Source organism: Vulpes vulpes, chromosome 15 (genome assembly GCF_048418805.1).
Source record: "Vulpes vulpes isolate BD-2025 chromosome 15, VulVul3, whole genome shotgun sequence".
NCBI lineage: Eukaryota > Metazoa > Chordata > Mammalia > Carnivora > Canidae > Vulpes > Vulpes vulpes.
The window spans coordinates 44,013,470-44,027,460 of NC_132794.1; the positions used below are offsets into that span (position 1 = coordinate 44,013,470).

At 36.8% G+C, this 13,991-nt stretch overlaps 1 protein-coding gene across 7 annotated transcripts in view; it reads left to right on the forward strand.

Annotated features, from left to right (window-relative positions):
* CDIN1 (CDAN1 interacting nuclease 1) overlaps positions 1–13,991 on the forward strand; it is a 229,574-nt gene that overhangs the window by 98,224 nt on the left and 117,359 nt on the right. For all 7 annotated transcript variants that reach the window (XM_072738214.1, XM_025998427.2, XM_072738212.1 and 4 more), the window contains one exon: positions 2,522–2,589. In XM_072738214.1, the coding sequence (XP_072594315.1) occupies positions 2,522–2,589 (68 nt within the window). The remainder of the gene's footprint in view (positions 1–2,521; positions 2,590–13,991) is intronic.

Here is a 13,991-nt window from a genome sequence, read left to right on the forward strand (position 1 = left end):
CCTTTTCATACTTTGTGCAATTTCATCCTTTTGGAAAAATAGAACAGAATTCCAAGTCCTAATCCTGATTTAATTATTTACCAGTCATGCGACCAGCAGAAAGTTCCTCAGCCTTCTTGAAACTTGCTTTCCATAATCACAAAAATGGGACTAATAATAGTACCTATTTATGTGGTGGTGGTGAATGTTACAGAAGATGATACCCCAAGTGGAAATGTAAATCAAAACTGCAGTGAGATATCACCTCACACCTCTCAGAGTGGCTAAAGTCAATAACATATGAAACAAATGTTGGGAGAATATGGAGAAAAAGGAACCCTCTTGCCCTGTTGGTGGGAATGCAAACTGGCTCAGCCATGGTGGAAGACAGTATGGAGGTTTCTCAAAAAGTTAAAAATAGAACTACTCTATGATCCAGTGACTACACTACAGGGTATTTACCCCAAAATACTAAAACACTAATTCGAAGGGGTACATGCACCCCTATGTTTATATAGCATTATTTACAATAGCCAAGATATGGAAGCAGCCCAAGTGTCCATCAATAGATAGGAATAAGATGTGGTTTATGTACACATACACACACGCAATGGAATATTCAGTCATAAAAAGAATGAAATTATTTGCAATGACATGAATGGATCTAGAGAGTATAATGCTAAGTGAAGTAAGCCAGTGATAAATACCATATTTCAATCATATATGTAATTGAAGAAACAAAAGAGCTAAGGAAAAAGAGACAAACCAAGAAAACAGATTCTTAACTATAGAGAACAGAAGGGTGGTGGGTGAGAGGATGGGTGAAATAGGTGCTGAGATTATACCAAATGCTTTTGACAGAATCAAAGTATCAGAATAGGATAACACTCCTTTTCATACTTTGTGCAATTTCATCCTTTTGGAAAAATAGAACAGAATTCCAAGTCCTAATCCTGATTTAATTATTTACCAGTTATTTACATTTACTGCTACACCAAACTTTTACTACTTACTCTGCTACCATCCTAGCCTATCATTTGTAAAAACTTTTTTAAATTAAAAAAATTTAACTACAGTATATTTAAAATACTTAGTGTTCTATTAGTTTCAGATGTACAATAAAGTGATTCAATACTTCTGTACATCACCCAGGGCTCATCACCAGTGTGGAGTGGATTAGATTATTGCTAATATCTCTGGTATTGGTAATTATTTACCAATTACCAATTACCAATAAATACATGGTGAGCATGTGTGAGCAGCTAAATGTAATGAAGCTGTGAAACTATCACAATAAAATAACCAAAGTTTATTGAGGACTTACCAAAAAAATGGTGATATGCCAAGTGTTTAAGACCGAGGCTTAGTGTACAGTATTTAAGAAATATTAGCTAGGATCAACTATTTTTACATAATTTTAATATTTTTCAAGAAGTTGTATGGAGGTCATACAAAAGGCTTTGTCGATATCATATTCTGATCCTCTGCTTTGCCACATGTGAACCGTATGACTATGTGCAGATTCTTTTCCAACCAAGCCTGGGTTTCCTCATCTATAAAATAAGGTTGATAAAACCTAAGGATGAAGTAACATATATAAAGCACTTAACATAGTGCCTAACTCCTAGTAATCATTCAAAGAATTTACGTGTGCCTCTGCATATCTATTTCTATGCATATGGTAGTATGTGTGTGCTCGCACACACAAGAGAAAGACTTGAAGCAGCCTCTGCACCTGCAGCCCTTTGCTAACCCACAGCCCTTTGCAACATGCACTCTTTCCTCCAGAGTGTATAGAATTCTCAACAAGTCAGCTGTTTGGCTTCCCCCATTACAGAAGATCACCAACCATAGGCTGAAAGTGGGACAGGGGCTAGAAATGCTGGCTGTGGGACAAGTATGGAAATATGAATTTGTAGATTTATGGAAGTATGGATTCATAGAAGATTTATGGAACTCAGTAGGACTGGAAACTCCTTTGCTTTAAAGGTATTCTTTGCTGTGCTTAGTAAGTGTTTAATAAATGTATTAAACTGAATTGAGGCATTTTTAACCTACTAAGGATGTTTCAAATGACCCTCCCTCCTTTCAAAAGAAGATAAGGTACACATCCATTTACAAATCTTTATTTGCCCAAATGCATATAAACATAGAAATCGGAATATTCCATTGCATCATTTAAATGAGGGCATGTATGTAGAAATCTCATTCCTGAGAGATGTGGGCTAAAGGTGGAAATAGTTGCTATGATTACTCTATTTTCTATTTCATCTCAGTAGAGACCTGTTATTAACATATTTTTTTTAAATTTTTTTTTTATTATTTATTCATGATAGAGAGAGAGAGAGAGGCAGAGACACAGGCAGAGGGAGAAGCAGGCTCCATGCACCAGGAGCCCGACGTGGGACTCGATCCTGGGTCTCCAGGATCGCGCCCTGGGCCAAAGGCAGGCGCCAAACCGCTGTGCCACCCAGGGATCCCTATTAACATATTTTTGATTGTATAATTCCACCTGTGTTACCCTCCTTAACAGACTTCTCAGTGCCATTGGTCATGAGCATGAAGTCCTACTGAGAGACCTGCTTCTGGAGAAAAACCTGTCCTTCCTAGGTAGGTATTACTTACATTCTCTCTAGCTTGTAATGTCTCCATAAGTGCCTAAATATATATATTTTTAAATCTTCCACTCGCAGTTATTATGTACTAAAGGAAGAGGGAATGATGATTGATGCTGTGCATGTTATCTTTTATTGATTTAGAACTGAGCAGGAACTCAGTTACCTAATCCCTGTATATACAGCACGTGCACAGGCTTGCAATTAATATTTTATGGAATAAGTGGCTGAAAAAGTGCATTAATATCTGTTGCAGTATTACCTTTGGTGTCATGAGATATTAGCAATAATCTAGGCTTTATGAGAGAAAGAAACAAAAGAAATATTGTCTGTAAAATGTTTTATATGTTAAAAAGGATAGTTAGAAAAATTCATGTTGGATATGTTTGTCTCATGTATGGAATCAGAGTGTCCTTTTACTTGAAAGCTAAATATTAAGCTTTTATTATTTTTATGCGAGACATTGTCACCATAGATATAGTGATTTTTTAAAGTCTCACGAGTGTATATGGACTTGTTATTTAGTGTGTGTGCCAATGTGGAATCTTGTTACAGATTATTATTTCTTTCAACATCTGAAGCATTAAAATTAAGCCTTGAAGGGCATACATGTGATAACTGATCACAGAAACCATAAAGCACTCTACAATGAATTAATTCCTCTTCTCCATTGTAAATGTGGTAATTTTAAAGATTCTATGCAAACCTAAATGTGCATTGTACACATCTGTTGTTTTTTTTTTTTTTTTTTAAGATTTTATTCATTTATTCATGAGAAACAGAGAGAGAGAAAGAGAGGCAGGGACACAGGCAGAGGGAGAAGCAGGCTCCATGCAAGGAGCCCGACGTGGGACTCAATCCCAGGACTCAAGGATCACACCCTGGGCCAAAGGCAGGCGCCAAACCACTGAGCCACCCAGGGATCCCCAGTGCACATGTTTTATGTAGATTTTTAAGTTAGCATAGTGGGGGTTTTTTAGGTTGAAAAAAAAATCACAGAATATTAGATTATATATACAACCTTTGTTCCAGAATGGATAAAGATTTGGCCAAAGAAAGTCCACAGAATGGTCTTACATCAATTAGGGAAGGATGTTGAAGACAGGCCTGCAAAAAGTCCGTTTTAAGCCTTAGCATTCAATATTTTTATTAATGAACTGGAGAATGGAATTGAGTGTGTTTTAAGGTTGTTGGTAGTTTTAAGGTAAGAGATCTCAAAAATAATCTCAATTCTCTATTTTCTAAAGAAAGTTGATAAATTAGGAAAATGGCCTCAAATTAGTGAATTAAATTTCAGTCTGTAAAAGTAGCAAGTTTTTTCACGTAAGTACAACTGAAATGTTCAGCCTAGGGAAGGAAGGTAAATTAGATAGAAATCATCTTTTATTTTTATTTATTTTAAATTACTTTTTAATAAATTGTTCCCAATACAGGGCTTGACTCATGAGCCTAAGATCAAGACTGGAGCTGAGATCAAGAGTCAGATGCTTGGGGCACCTGGGTGGCTCAGTGGTTGCACATCTGCCTTGGCTCAGGTCATGATTCTGGAGTTCTGGGATCTAGTCCCACATCACGCTCCCCACAGGGAGCCTGCTTCTCCCTCTGCTTATGTCTCTGCCTCTCTCTCTGTCTCTCATGGATAAATAAGTAAAATCTTAAAAAAAAAAAAAAAAGAATCAAATGCTTAACTGACTGAGCCACCCAGGTGCCCCTAGAAATCACCTTTTTAAATCTAATCCAAAAAAATGGAAGTAACAGCATAAATTCATGGGTTAGTTAGGTTAAAAAATTAAATATGAAAAAAAATAAAAAAATAAAAAAATATAAAAAAATAAAAAATATGTATATAGTTGTATATGTGTGTATATGAACATACATACATATTTATATGTATCCGTGTGTGCACATATAGCACCCATATTTTTTAGTTCTGTCCATTGAAGAGGACTACAAACAAGAAACAATCTTGCAGGAAAATAAAATCTAACCAGACATAGAATGTATAATGTCTCAGAACCAGTTGGAATGGATGACCCTTGATGCACCATGACTTTTTTCTTAGAACTATGGCGTTTCAATATGTGTGATCACATTGATCACTCAGATTGTGGCAATGTAGCATGGCCAAATCGATTTTACTGTTTTTAAGCCACCAACTAAGATGTCATATATTCAGGACTGCTTGATGTTACTCTCTTGATATCATATGCTAATGGGTAGTCAGGCCCTTGACACCATTTCTTTGCTTAGACTAGCTTTGCTCTGCTTCCTTCCTGAGGACTGGAAGACCCCAACAGGGAAGAAGAATAGGAGACTTACATGTGGTCTAAACTGAGTCCCAGGCCCTTAACTCCCTTGATCCTGGGAACTGTATTAGACTGGATTGACCATGGCCAGCAAAGACAATGCAGAAACATGGCCAAGGAGTCATTAGCACTTGCATACAAGTTCAGAAAGGGGACTTACTCTTCATGGGTCTCATCTAGTTCTCTGTGCTTATAGAGTCTAGAGATAATTATTTTACTGAAGCATACCCAAAGGTCATACTTAACTGATCTTTCAAATAAACGAGTTATAGGATGTTTAGCTGACTCTATAAGCTCAGTGCTGTTTTTAAGCATTTTCTTAGCAGTAGCATACAAAGAAGGTAATTTATTCTGTGCATTTTAAGCATTTAATGTAGTATTGAATTATTACTTGTTTATTTACAAGTTAAAGCATGAAAATTCAAAGCCTTGTGTGAAATACTGTTCTAGGGTTTTTCTTTTACCTTGTAAATACCCCTTTACAGTGATTAATTAGATCTAAAGTACTGTGCCAGGTAAATTTAGATAGATTATCATTTTAAATCAACCAAAAAAAAATACTGGTCTATAAATAGGCCACTAATCTGATATTTTCTTGTTTACATATGTATATACATCCTGAATTTTGTTACAGAGACATTACAAACATGTTTGTTTTACTTTGTTTTATAAGCAAAAGTAAAATTGATCTCTCCTTCTCTCTCTTTTTCTGTTTCTCTTTCTCATTCTGTTGGTTTCGAATCTGGCCACTACGTTCAAAAGACAAGGATTCTTATTTTTACATATTAACTCTCCTTAAAAAATTATGACTTCCCTGAAAGTCTTTATCCTATTCTAAATTCTCCATTCATTGTGCTCTATATGTAATTTTATAAAATATGCATTTTATGTGACCTCTTTTACCAATAGGAAAGAAAAGATAAAAATAACCTTTGTCTTAACCCTAATAATATTTTGAATTTCCTTGATCCATAACCATATACTGAGCAATTGGTATGACACAAGATTTAACTGGACACTATTGGAAAGAAAAAAGGAAGAGCCATTTTCATTGAAGATTTGTGTATACTCTTGGATTTATCCTATTTTATAAATGTATCCATTTGTACTTCTGGGGATAAATACATTGTATTCAGAGAAATCAAAGTTGAATAAATGTTTAGTTTTTCCAACTAAAAAAATATATTTTATTCATACACTTATTCATTCCAAAAATAAGTGATTAAGTTAGGTAGTATTTATTAGGAACTAGACATTAAGTCAGATGAAGTCCTGGCTTTCTGGAGTCAGGTAGGGAGATAAGCTGTAAACAAATGTATACAGGTAATTTCTAGCAATTTCTCAGAGTTCTTATAATTATTTATTTATTATTCATGCATTATTTTCAACTAACTTTTTTGAGTGTGTTTTCTATACTAGTTAGTATGAAAATGATGATAAGCATTCTGTACCCTCTGGATGCTTACAGTGGTGCAAACTATTGCCATGTCCAACCCAGTAAGAATATGGTTCCACCTCTGGTGCATCTCAATAAGTCCTTACCTTACTGAGATGGTCTTGATAATGAAAATAAACACATTCAAGACTGTTGTCATGCTCCTTCTGTTAAACTTTTGAAAGAAAGATATAGATTATATTAAAAATCAATAGCTACCCTTTACATTGAAAGAAAATACTCCTGGCTCATAAGCTACCTTTCCTGAAGTGGCGATAGAATTTTACTTACTCATCTGCTGTCTCACCAGCACATTCCTGTTACCATGTGCATCTAGTCTGGCTAGGTGAGCTCATTAGTTTGGTCATCTTACTCTATGCTAACCAACCTTTTCTTTTGTTGGTTCAGCAGACTGATACCTTTTACGTTACTTAGTTTAAGCAGGCACCATTAGGGACTAAAAAAATAAAAATTGAATCAAACATAGAGCCTTCCAGAAAAATTTCAGATAAGTTTCAGGTAAGTTCATATCCATTCTTTCCAAGGACTGTTAATATAGAATTAACATTTCTTGATCAGCACTTAAAAGTCTGAGATGTGAAGAACCTGCCGCCTATTCCTTGGCGTAGATGCACAGAGAGCCCTTCCTAACCTTTAAGTTGGCCGGCAAGCATTGCAATCATCCTTATCTCCTCTACTAAGGGTTTGTTCCATTTCTAATATCAAAATAGAAAATATACTATAACTACTGATGGAGATGTTGTGATTTTTATCTCTCCAGTGATTAATGAGGCCCCCCACCTTCTTCTCAGGGGTAAGGAGGAGCTTTGGACAAAAGACAAGGGAGGAAAGAAATACAGGGATAGTAAGTAGATGACAAGACTGTTTGCATTGTCAGAGGCTCTGAAAGAGTTTATCCCGGAGACTGGAGACAAACCATTCATCCTCCATGGGCTGGCATGTCTCCAGGTCAGAGGGACTTTCATTAGTGGCTCCCATAGCCACTGTGCGGTGCAAATTCTTGTTACATTTGGCTTAATAAGGTTGGCTCTGGAGATATTTTATTCTTGCCAGTGAATGTTGCCCTGTTAGTAGAAGCTAACAATTATTTTGAGTGACACCTGAGAGGCAGTTGCTTTATCCATGCCTCAACCTCCTGTGTTTGGTCTTGCTTTATGACAAACCAGCATATCTTACATAGGTGCTTTTCTAGCATTCGTGTATTACTCCGTGGGACTCCAGGAGGGTATAATCTGTAAAGCCAGGTAGGCTTAGTGAGGGATGGCCCTTGCTGGAAAAAAAATAAATAAATGAGGATCTTTGTTTCTAAGAGTTCATCTGCTCCTGCTGCTTCATTCCCCACCTGAAGCAATAGTGCTCTGTTGGGGGAGTGATTATGATGTGACAAACAAGGGATTATGACTTCAAGTGAAGAACAGGCAGCGGGAACAGATGAGATTTAGAGTGCTAAGGTTGTGTTTATGTGCAGATGTTAGCAGTAGAGAATAAGAAACTAGAAATAAAACATGATTACATAGGCTAAAGAGAACTGACATGGTTGGGTATTTCATAATGTATCAAGTATTTAAATTCCTATCTCTCTGAAGGTTGAAAATAAGATACAGTTTTCAGAATAATGGGAATATGATATTGGAAATGGGATAGGGGAACTGGGTCCTTCCTTCCTGGGGAAATTGTCATGGTGCAGGATCTTCCTCCTCCCCTATTGAATATGCTGTGTGTGCTTCTCCCTGGGACTAAGAGGAAAGAACCATGGAGAGAGAGAGAGAGACAACTGCTAGAAGACAACACACTCTCTGGAACTTTGGTGACAGGTTGCCCTGTCCACTTACTATAATAGTCTTTCTGCCCTGGACCCCTCCCTCATTATGTCTGCTGATTGTCTGCTTTCCTGGCCATATGATGAGATATTGGAACTCCTTTGGCTGTGTCCAAAATCTAATCAAACTAAATTCTACACATACTCAAGGGGAACTTACTGGTTTAACAGTATATCTGGAAAGTCCAAAGGAGAGAAGGTTGCTTCTGGCGTGTATAGAATCCAGAATACAGGGATCCCTGGGTGGCGCAGCGGTTTGGCGCCTGCCTTTGGCCCAGGGCGCGATCCTGGAGACCCGGGATCGAATCCCGCGTCGGGCTGCCGGTGCATGGAGCCCGCTTCTCCCTCTGCCTGTGTCTCTGCCTCTCTCTCTCTCTCTCTGTGACTATCATAAATAAATAAAAATTGAAAAAAAAAAATTTAGAATCCAGAATACAAAAAGCAATGTCATCAATATCTCTTCTCTCCCTCTTCTTTTTTCTGTGTTGGCTTCATTCTTAGGTAATAAAGATGATCCCTCGTAGTTGCTAGTGTGCTTATTCCTTAGACTTCTTAATTCCAGAAACAAGTCACTGATTATCTTTTGTGATTCTATCCTTTCAGATAGTGGATCTGAGGAAGGGCTCTAATCAGCTACAAGTGTCTACCCCTGAAGTTGATGGTTTCGGGGGTTACATTATTGGGTCATTCACCAGAATCATATTGTAAGAGTAGGATGGCAGTGCCAGACAGAAAGGGATGCAGGACAAAAAAAAAAAAAAAAATCAAATATCTCACTCCACAGAAAATTAATTGCAGGTTGGCGCTTTAGTCCCCAAAATCAAAAGGCACTGGCAGTCAAGTGTGTTGTGAGACTGTTCTAGAGTGTGTGTGTATGTAGAAGATCCTTTTTGTGTCTCAGAACTGCTAGTTTTTCCTTTCTTCATTGAGATTGGTTCTGGGACAGATGGATTTGGCCCTGCAAAAGGGTCTGACATCAATGACGACAGCTACAAAAACAAACAAACTGGAATAAGGGCTAACATTGCTCAGAATTTGGGAGCTGGAAAGAAAAGTGACCATCCAATGCCCTTGTTCTGTTTAAAGGAAACTGGCCCCAGTCAGTGCCTTTCCAACAACTCACTCTACCATTCTGGTGTGTCCCTCTTTTTGTGGCATGAAACCCAAAGACTTCAGAATGTTGTATATAATATAGAAGAGTTCTGCTTCTATTGTTGACAATCGTATCTCCTGTCTCCACAGCCACTAGTTGGCAGGGACCAGCCGGCTCAGCTCCACTTTGTACAGTCCCGACTATGTGACCTCCCATTTGTTTCCTATCTTTAGGGCACTTCAGTTTTCACTAGTATTGTCCCCTGAAGACATAAACAAAGGACAAGGTCAAAGCAGTCAGTTGTTTTCCGTTAGTAGCTTTGATAAGAGGCTTTGGGGGAAAAGGTTGAAACTAATGGTTGTAATGAAATTTGAGGTTCTCTAAAGATTTCATTTATCTGTGCTGTGGGTCTCCCCATTAAATGCATATCTGTTCTGTGTACCTTTGCACATAATATGCCTATCATAGTAACATCCATTACTGAAACATTGCTGACTTCTTACACTGAGTAGAAAAGACTGTGTAACTCATTCTCTGAGAACATAAAAATATGGATACAAAGGTCATGGCTCCAGGTATCGCATAAGAGTGTCTGGGGAAAAAAAGAAAAACAAAAACAAAATACTAGAATAGAAAAATATACTGTAGTTTTCATTTGTATTCATGTATATCTTTTGCCTTTCCTCAATTTAGTAGAAATGTAATAGGTGTTAAATGCTTTTTATCATACGATGTATTTTAATCTAGCATTTTTGAAACCTTTTGACAAAGGCATAGATAAAAGGTCACGTCAGAATGTTACCTTTCATTTTCAGATGTTATGAACTGGAATTTTGCATAATTTTCCTGGGGGGAAAAGCTATTTCTTAAAATTTTAAAGCCTTTTAATAAAACAAACAAATAAAAACCTCAGACTTTTCCTTGGTAGTTCTCATATCCCTCTATGATGCTTAAGTATATGTAACTAGTTTCAGATGTGTTTTGTTCTCTGAATCAAAATCAGCCCTTTATTTTAGAAAAAGAAATTGTGTAATTAGTACCTAATTGTTTGGGGTATTTTAGGGCATTTAGAGGAGAGGATAATTAAAAGGCCTGAGAAATTAAACTTCCACAGTGTTCTGTACGTATGTGTAATTTCTTTTTTAAAATACTCTCCAAAGGTTAGGCCTGACAACTTAAAAATAAATGAAGATCTGGGTTGCTTTTAAAAATGTAATATCAGTTTTATCAGTGGATGCAGTTTCATTTTTTTTAAAAACTTGAGTTGGAGAGAGGGCCATTGAAATACTAGAAATCAAAAGATTATCTAGTTCATTTCCTCTTTAGGCACATTGCACCTAAATAATATGGGACAGATGACCATCACCTCTCCTGTGCTTCAAGATCCTCTAGGAGGAGAATAAGAATTTTTTTACTACTTTATAAAAGTCACATGTGATCAAATTTAATATTTGCCATAATTAAAAATGGTATGTGATCTGTTAGGATGAACTAGAATGTGATTCACGCAGGCTCTTACCTGTATCTTTGGCCATCCAAGAGGCCTAGGTCTTGGCGAGTCACCTAATTCCTCTGGGCCACTTATGTGTAAGTTGGAATATTGAACTAGTAATCTCTAAGACTTTACAAGCCAGAAATACTGTTTCATGAGTCATACACGTTATCTAAAAATCCCACATTTTGTGACTCTCGAGCCTAAGAGGTCTGCTTTTAAACAAGAATATTCTGATAATGAACATTGAACTGTGACATTAACAAGCTTGGTAGTTATGAAATATATTGGGCATTTTTAATATACACCTTAAATATGAGCCTACTTATTCACCAAATAAGTTAGTTATACAGGATTGGAGATAGATTTCATATTGATCCAGCATTTTGGGAAGTTATATCAAAGGTGCTATTCTAAAACATTGCTATTACTCATTTTTGCCCTTTGTAGTTAATATTAATACTTTTTTAAAAAATTATGATTTTTTTTTTTTTTCTTAAAGAACACTTTAGGTTACTTAAACATCCAGTTTTCTACTTGGGAAGTTCAAAGAACCCTAAGTAACCATTTGGCTCCAATATGTACAAAGAACTATAAGAACCTTTATGAAAGGTGTAGTTCTCAAGGGAAATATAAATTCCAAAACTGACTGTAGAAGAGACAAAAATCTACAGATCAGTAGCCATCAAAGAAATGGGAAAAGTAACCAAAGAACTGCCCCACCATAGGGGCACTAGGCCCAGATTGTTGTTTGTGAGGAACTCTGTACATACTTTAAGGAATAGAAAATACCAATATTACTTAAAATATTGCAGATCAAAGAAAAAAGAAAATAGGATAACTTCCCATGAGTATTAAGGTAAGGGATACAGCTCCTTTGATGATAGAGATGAACCTCAGATTGGGACCGAGGATAAAAGATAGCAGTAAAAGATATCAAATAAACTTTGAACTTTGGGCCACATTTGTTGTCCCTGTGCCTTGCTGATTAATAAGAAGTTAAATCAGGAAAGAAAATCATTAATTCAGTCTAGGTAGGCTTTGTGGGAAACATGGGTATTCTTTCAAATGCACTTGTATTTTTTTCACTTAGCTATTTGAGTGTTAAATACAAAGCACATGTTGGTGGTAAGAGTGGGGTAATGGATAGGTTTTAAAAAACAAAAAGGAAACACTCCCTGTCTTCAGAGCACATGCTTTGTACCCAGTATGTGGGAAGCAGGGAGTAAGCACAATAAGACAAGGAATGAAGACAAAATGAAGCAGAAGGGAAGTGTGGGCTGGTGACTGAGCCATAACCTCAAGATTGTGGAGTTGGAACCCCAACAAGATGGTCAACCAAATTTGAAATCCATACCCAATGGTTTGGATAATGTTGGTAAGGAATCCAGATTTGGGCGCCAGGAAAGGACCATAATGCAGAGGCCAGGGAAGGAGGCCAGAAGGATGGGGCTGACCTTAAACTTCTCCCAATGGGATGATCCATGCTAGATACTTTTCCTGGGGCCTAAAGCAGGTGAGCAGGACCACCTGCTCATAATGCTACTCCCTATACTCATGCTGTCATTTCCTCTAAACTTTGCCCACATTGTTTCTTCCTTCTTTTTTAGGAAATCTAGGATGAAAGTAACAATGTGAAGGCAGAAACAGGGATGGTACGGCAGTGAGAGTTTAGTAAATAATGGAGAAGAGATCCAATAAGTAACATGGTATTTCACATGTGTGAAACACCCTCTTTGCTATTTAAAAAAAAAAAAAATGTGGTATCACTAATGGTGACACAGACTTCTAGAAACTATCCTTTGGGTACAATTACTATTGGATCAATTTCAACCTGGAGGGGAGAGAGAGAGAGAGAAGGAGGTGGGGAGAAAGGGTGGAGTGAGAAAGTGCATGGTTATACTTCAAAGTTTTCCACTGAAAGATGGAAAGATTCCCTTGTCGCACCTGATGTTTTCTGCCCATGTTTTGGGTTGTTATTGTTTTTTTCACAGTAAATAAGTGATAGAATTTAAACTGCAGGTATTATGTTGATAATTTTGGTACACAGGAACAGGAGTGCCGCTGCCTTAATAGGAGTTTTAGTATGTGCATTTGGATAGCTTGGTGACCTTTGAAATTTTGTTTTGAGCTGCTATAAGAAACATAATCATTTTTCTTACTGAAATAGATTTTTTTTAACATCTACAAAGGTATATCAAGCTAGAATAGTTTTAATAAAATATTAGTCTCCATTTTTTAATGTCAGCTCAGCATTTAAAACTGTTCATCAACTACGGGGAACATCAGTTCAAGGCACTTGAGTTGATTTTAATGTCTTTTCCATGAAATAGTCTCTTCATGGCCAGTATATTGAAAGGAGAGAAATTTGTTCCAGTCTTGTTCTTCTGCAGTCCAGCTTTCCAAATAGTTTTTAAGTAAAATTACTTAAATTTGTATTTCCTTATCTCAATAGTTCGTTGTTGTTTTTTTTTAATTTCCAGGAGGGAGATTGTTCTAAATTCTGGCATCAATCCTCCCAAATCTGGATAAAGGACATCCACTTTAACAAAATTTAACTTAAACATCTAGTTTAAGTATGTCTTGTCATTAAAAGGTTATTTACATTTAAAATGCTGACCTTTCAAGATGTACACAAGAGTGTTCTAAAACAGAGTTTCTGAACATTGGCCATGAAACCACTGTCTTGGGCTGACAAATGGATTGGAAATAAGCTACCCAACACTGGGAATGGGCCATTAATTTTAATCAAAGGTGATGCAGGCAGGCGAACGGGATGCATGACAATGTCAACAGCCCAGTAGGTGTTAAGAGACCACACAGCCTTCCTTGTTACTTGGTTGGGCCATTAGTTGAGGTTGGGTGAAGATAGAAAGCCATGTCTGGAATTGAATGACCAGGTCACTCCAAAATCTAATGGAGAACTCCTCATTTCAGAAATCACATTGTAATGCCATTAGAAGTCAAGGACAGCATTTAGAAAATATTGGGAGATTTTTTTTTTTTTTTAAACCAAGCACCTTGCTAGTTTCTTTCCAACTTTGTCAAGCTCCCTGTTTCCTGCCTCCTTTCCTTCTGCATGGATAGTTGATATTTACAGAGGATCAAGAAATCAAACAGACTTAGAAAAAAATCTCAAAGCCTATTTGCTTTTCAGAATTACATATTGTTAGTTGTAAAACTCTGGTAAATGCCAGAAACAATGGCATACCGAAGGAATTAAGCAGGGCA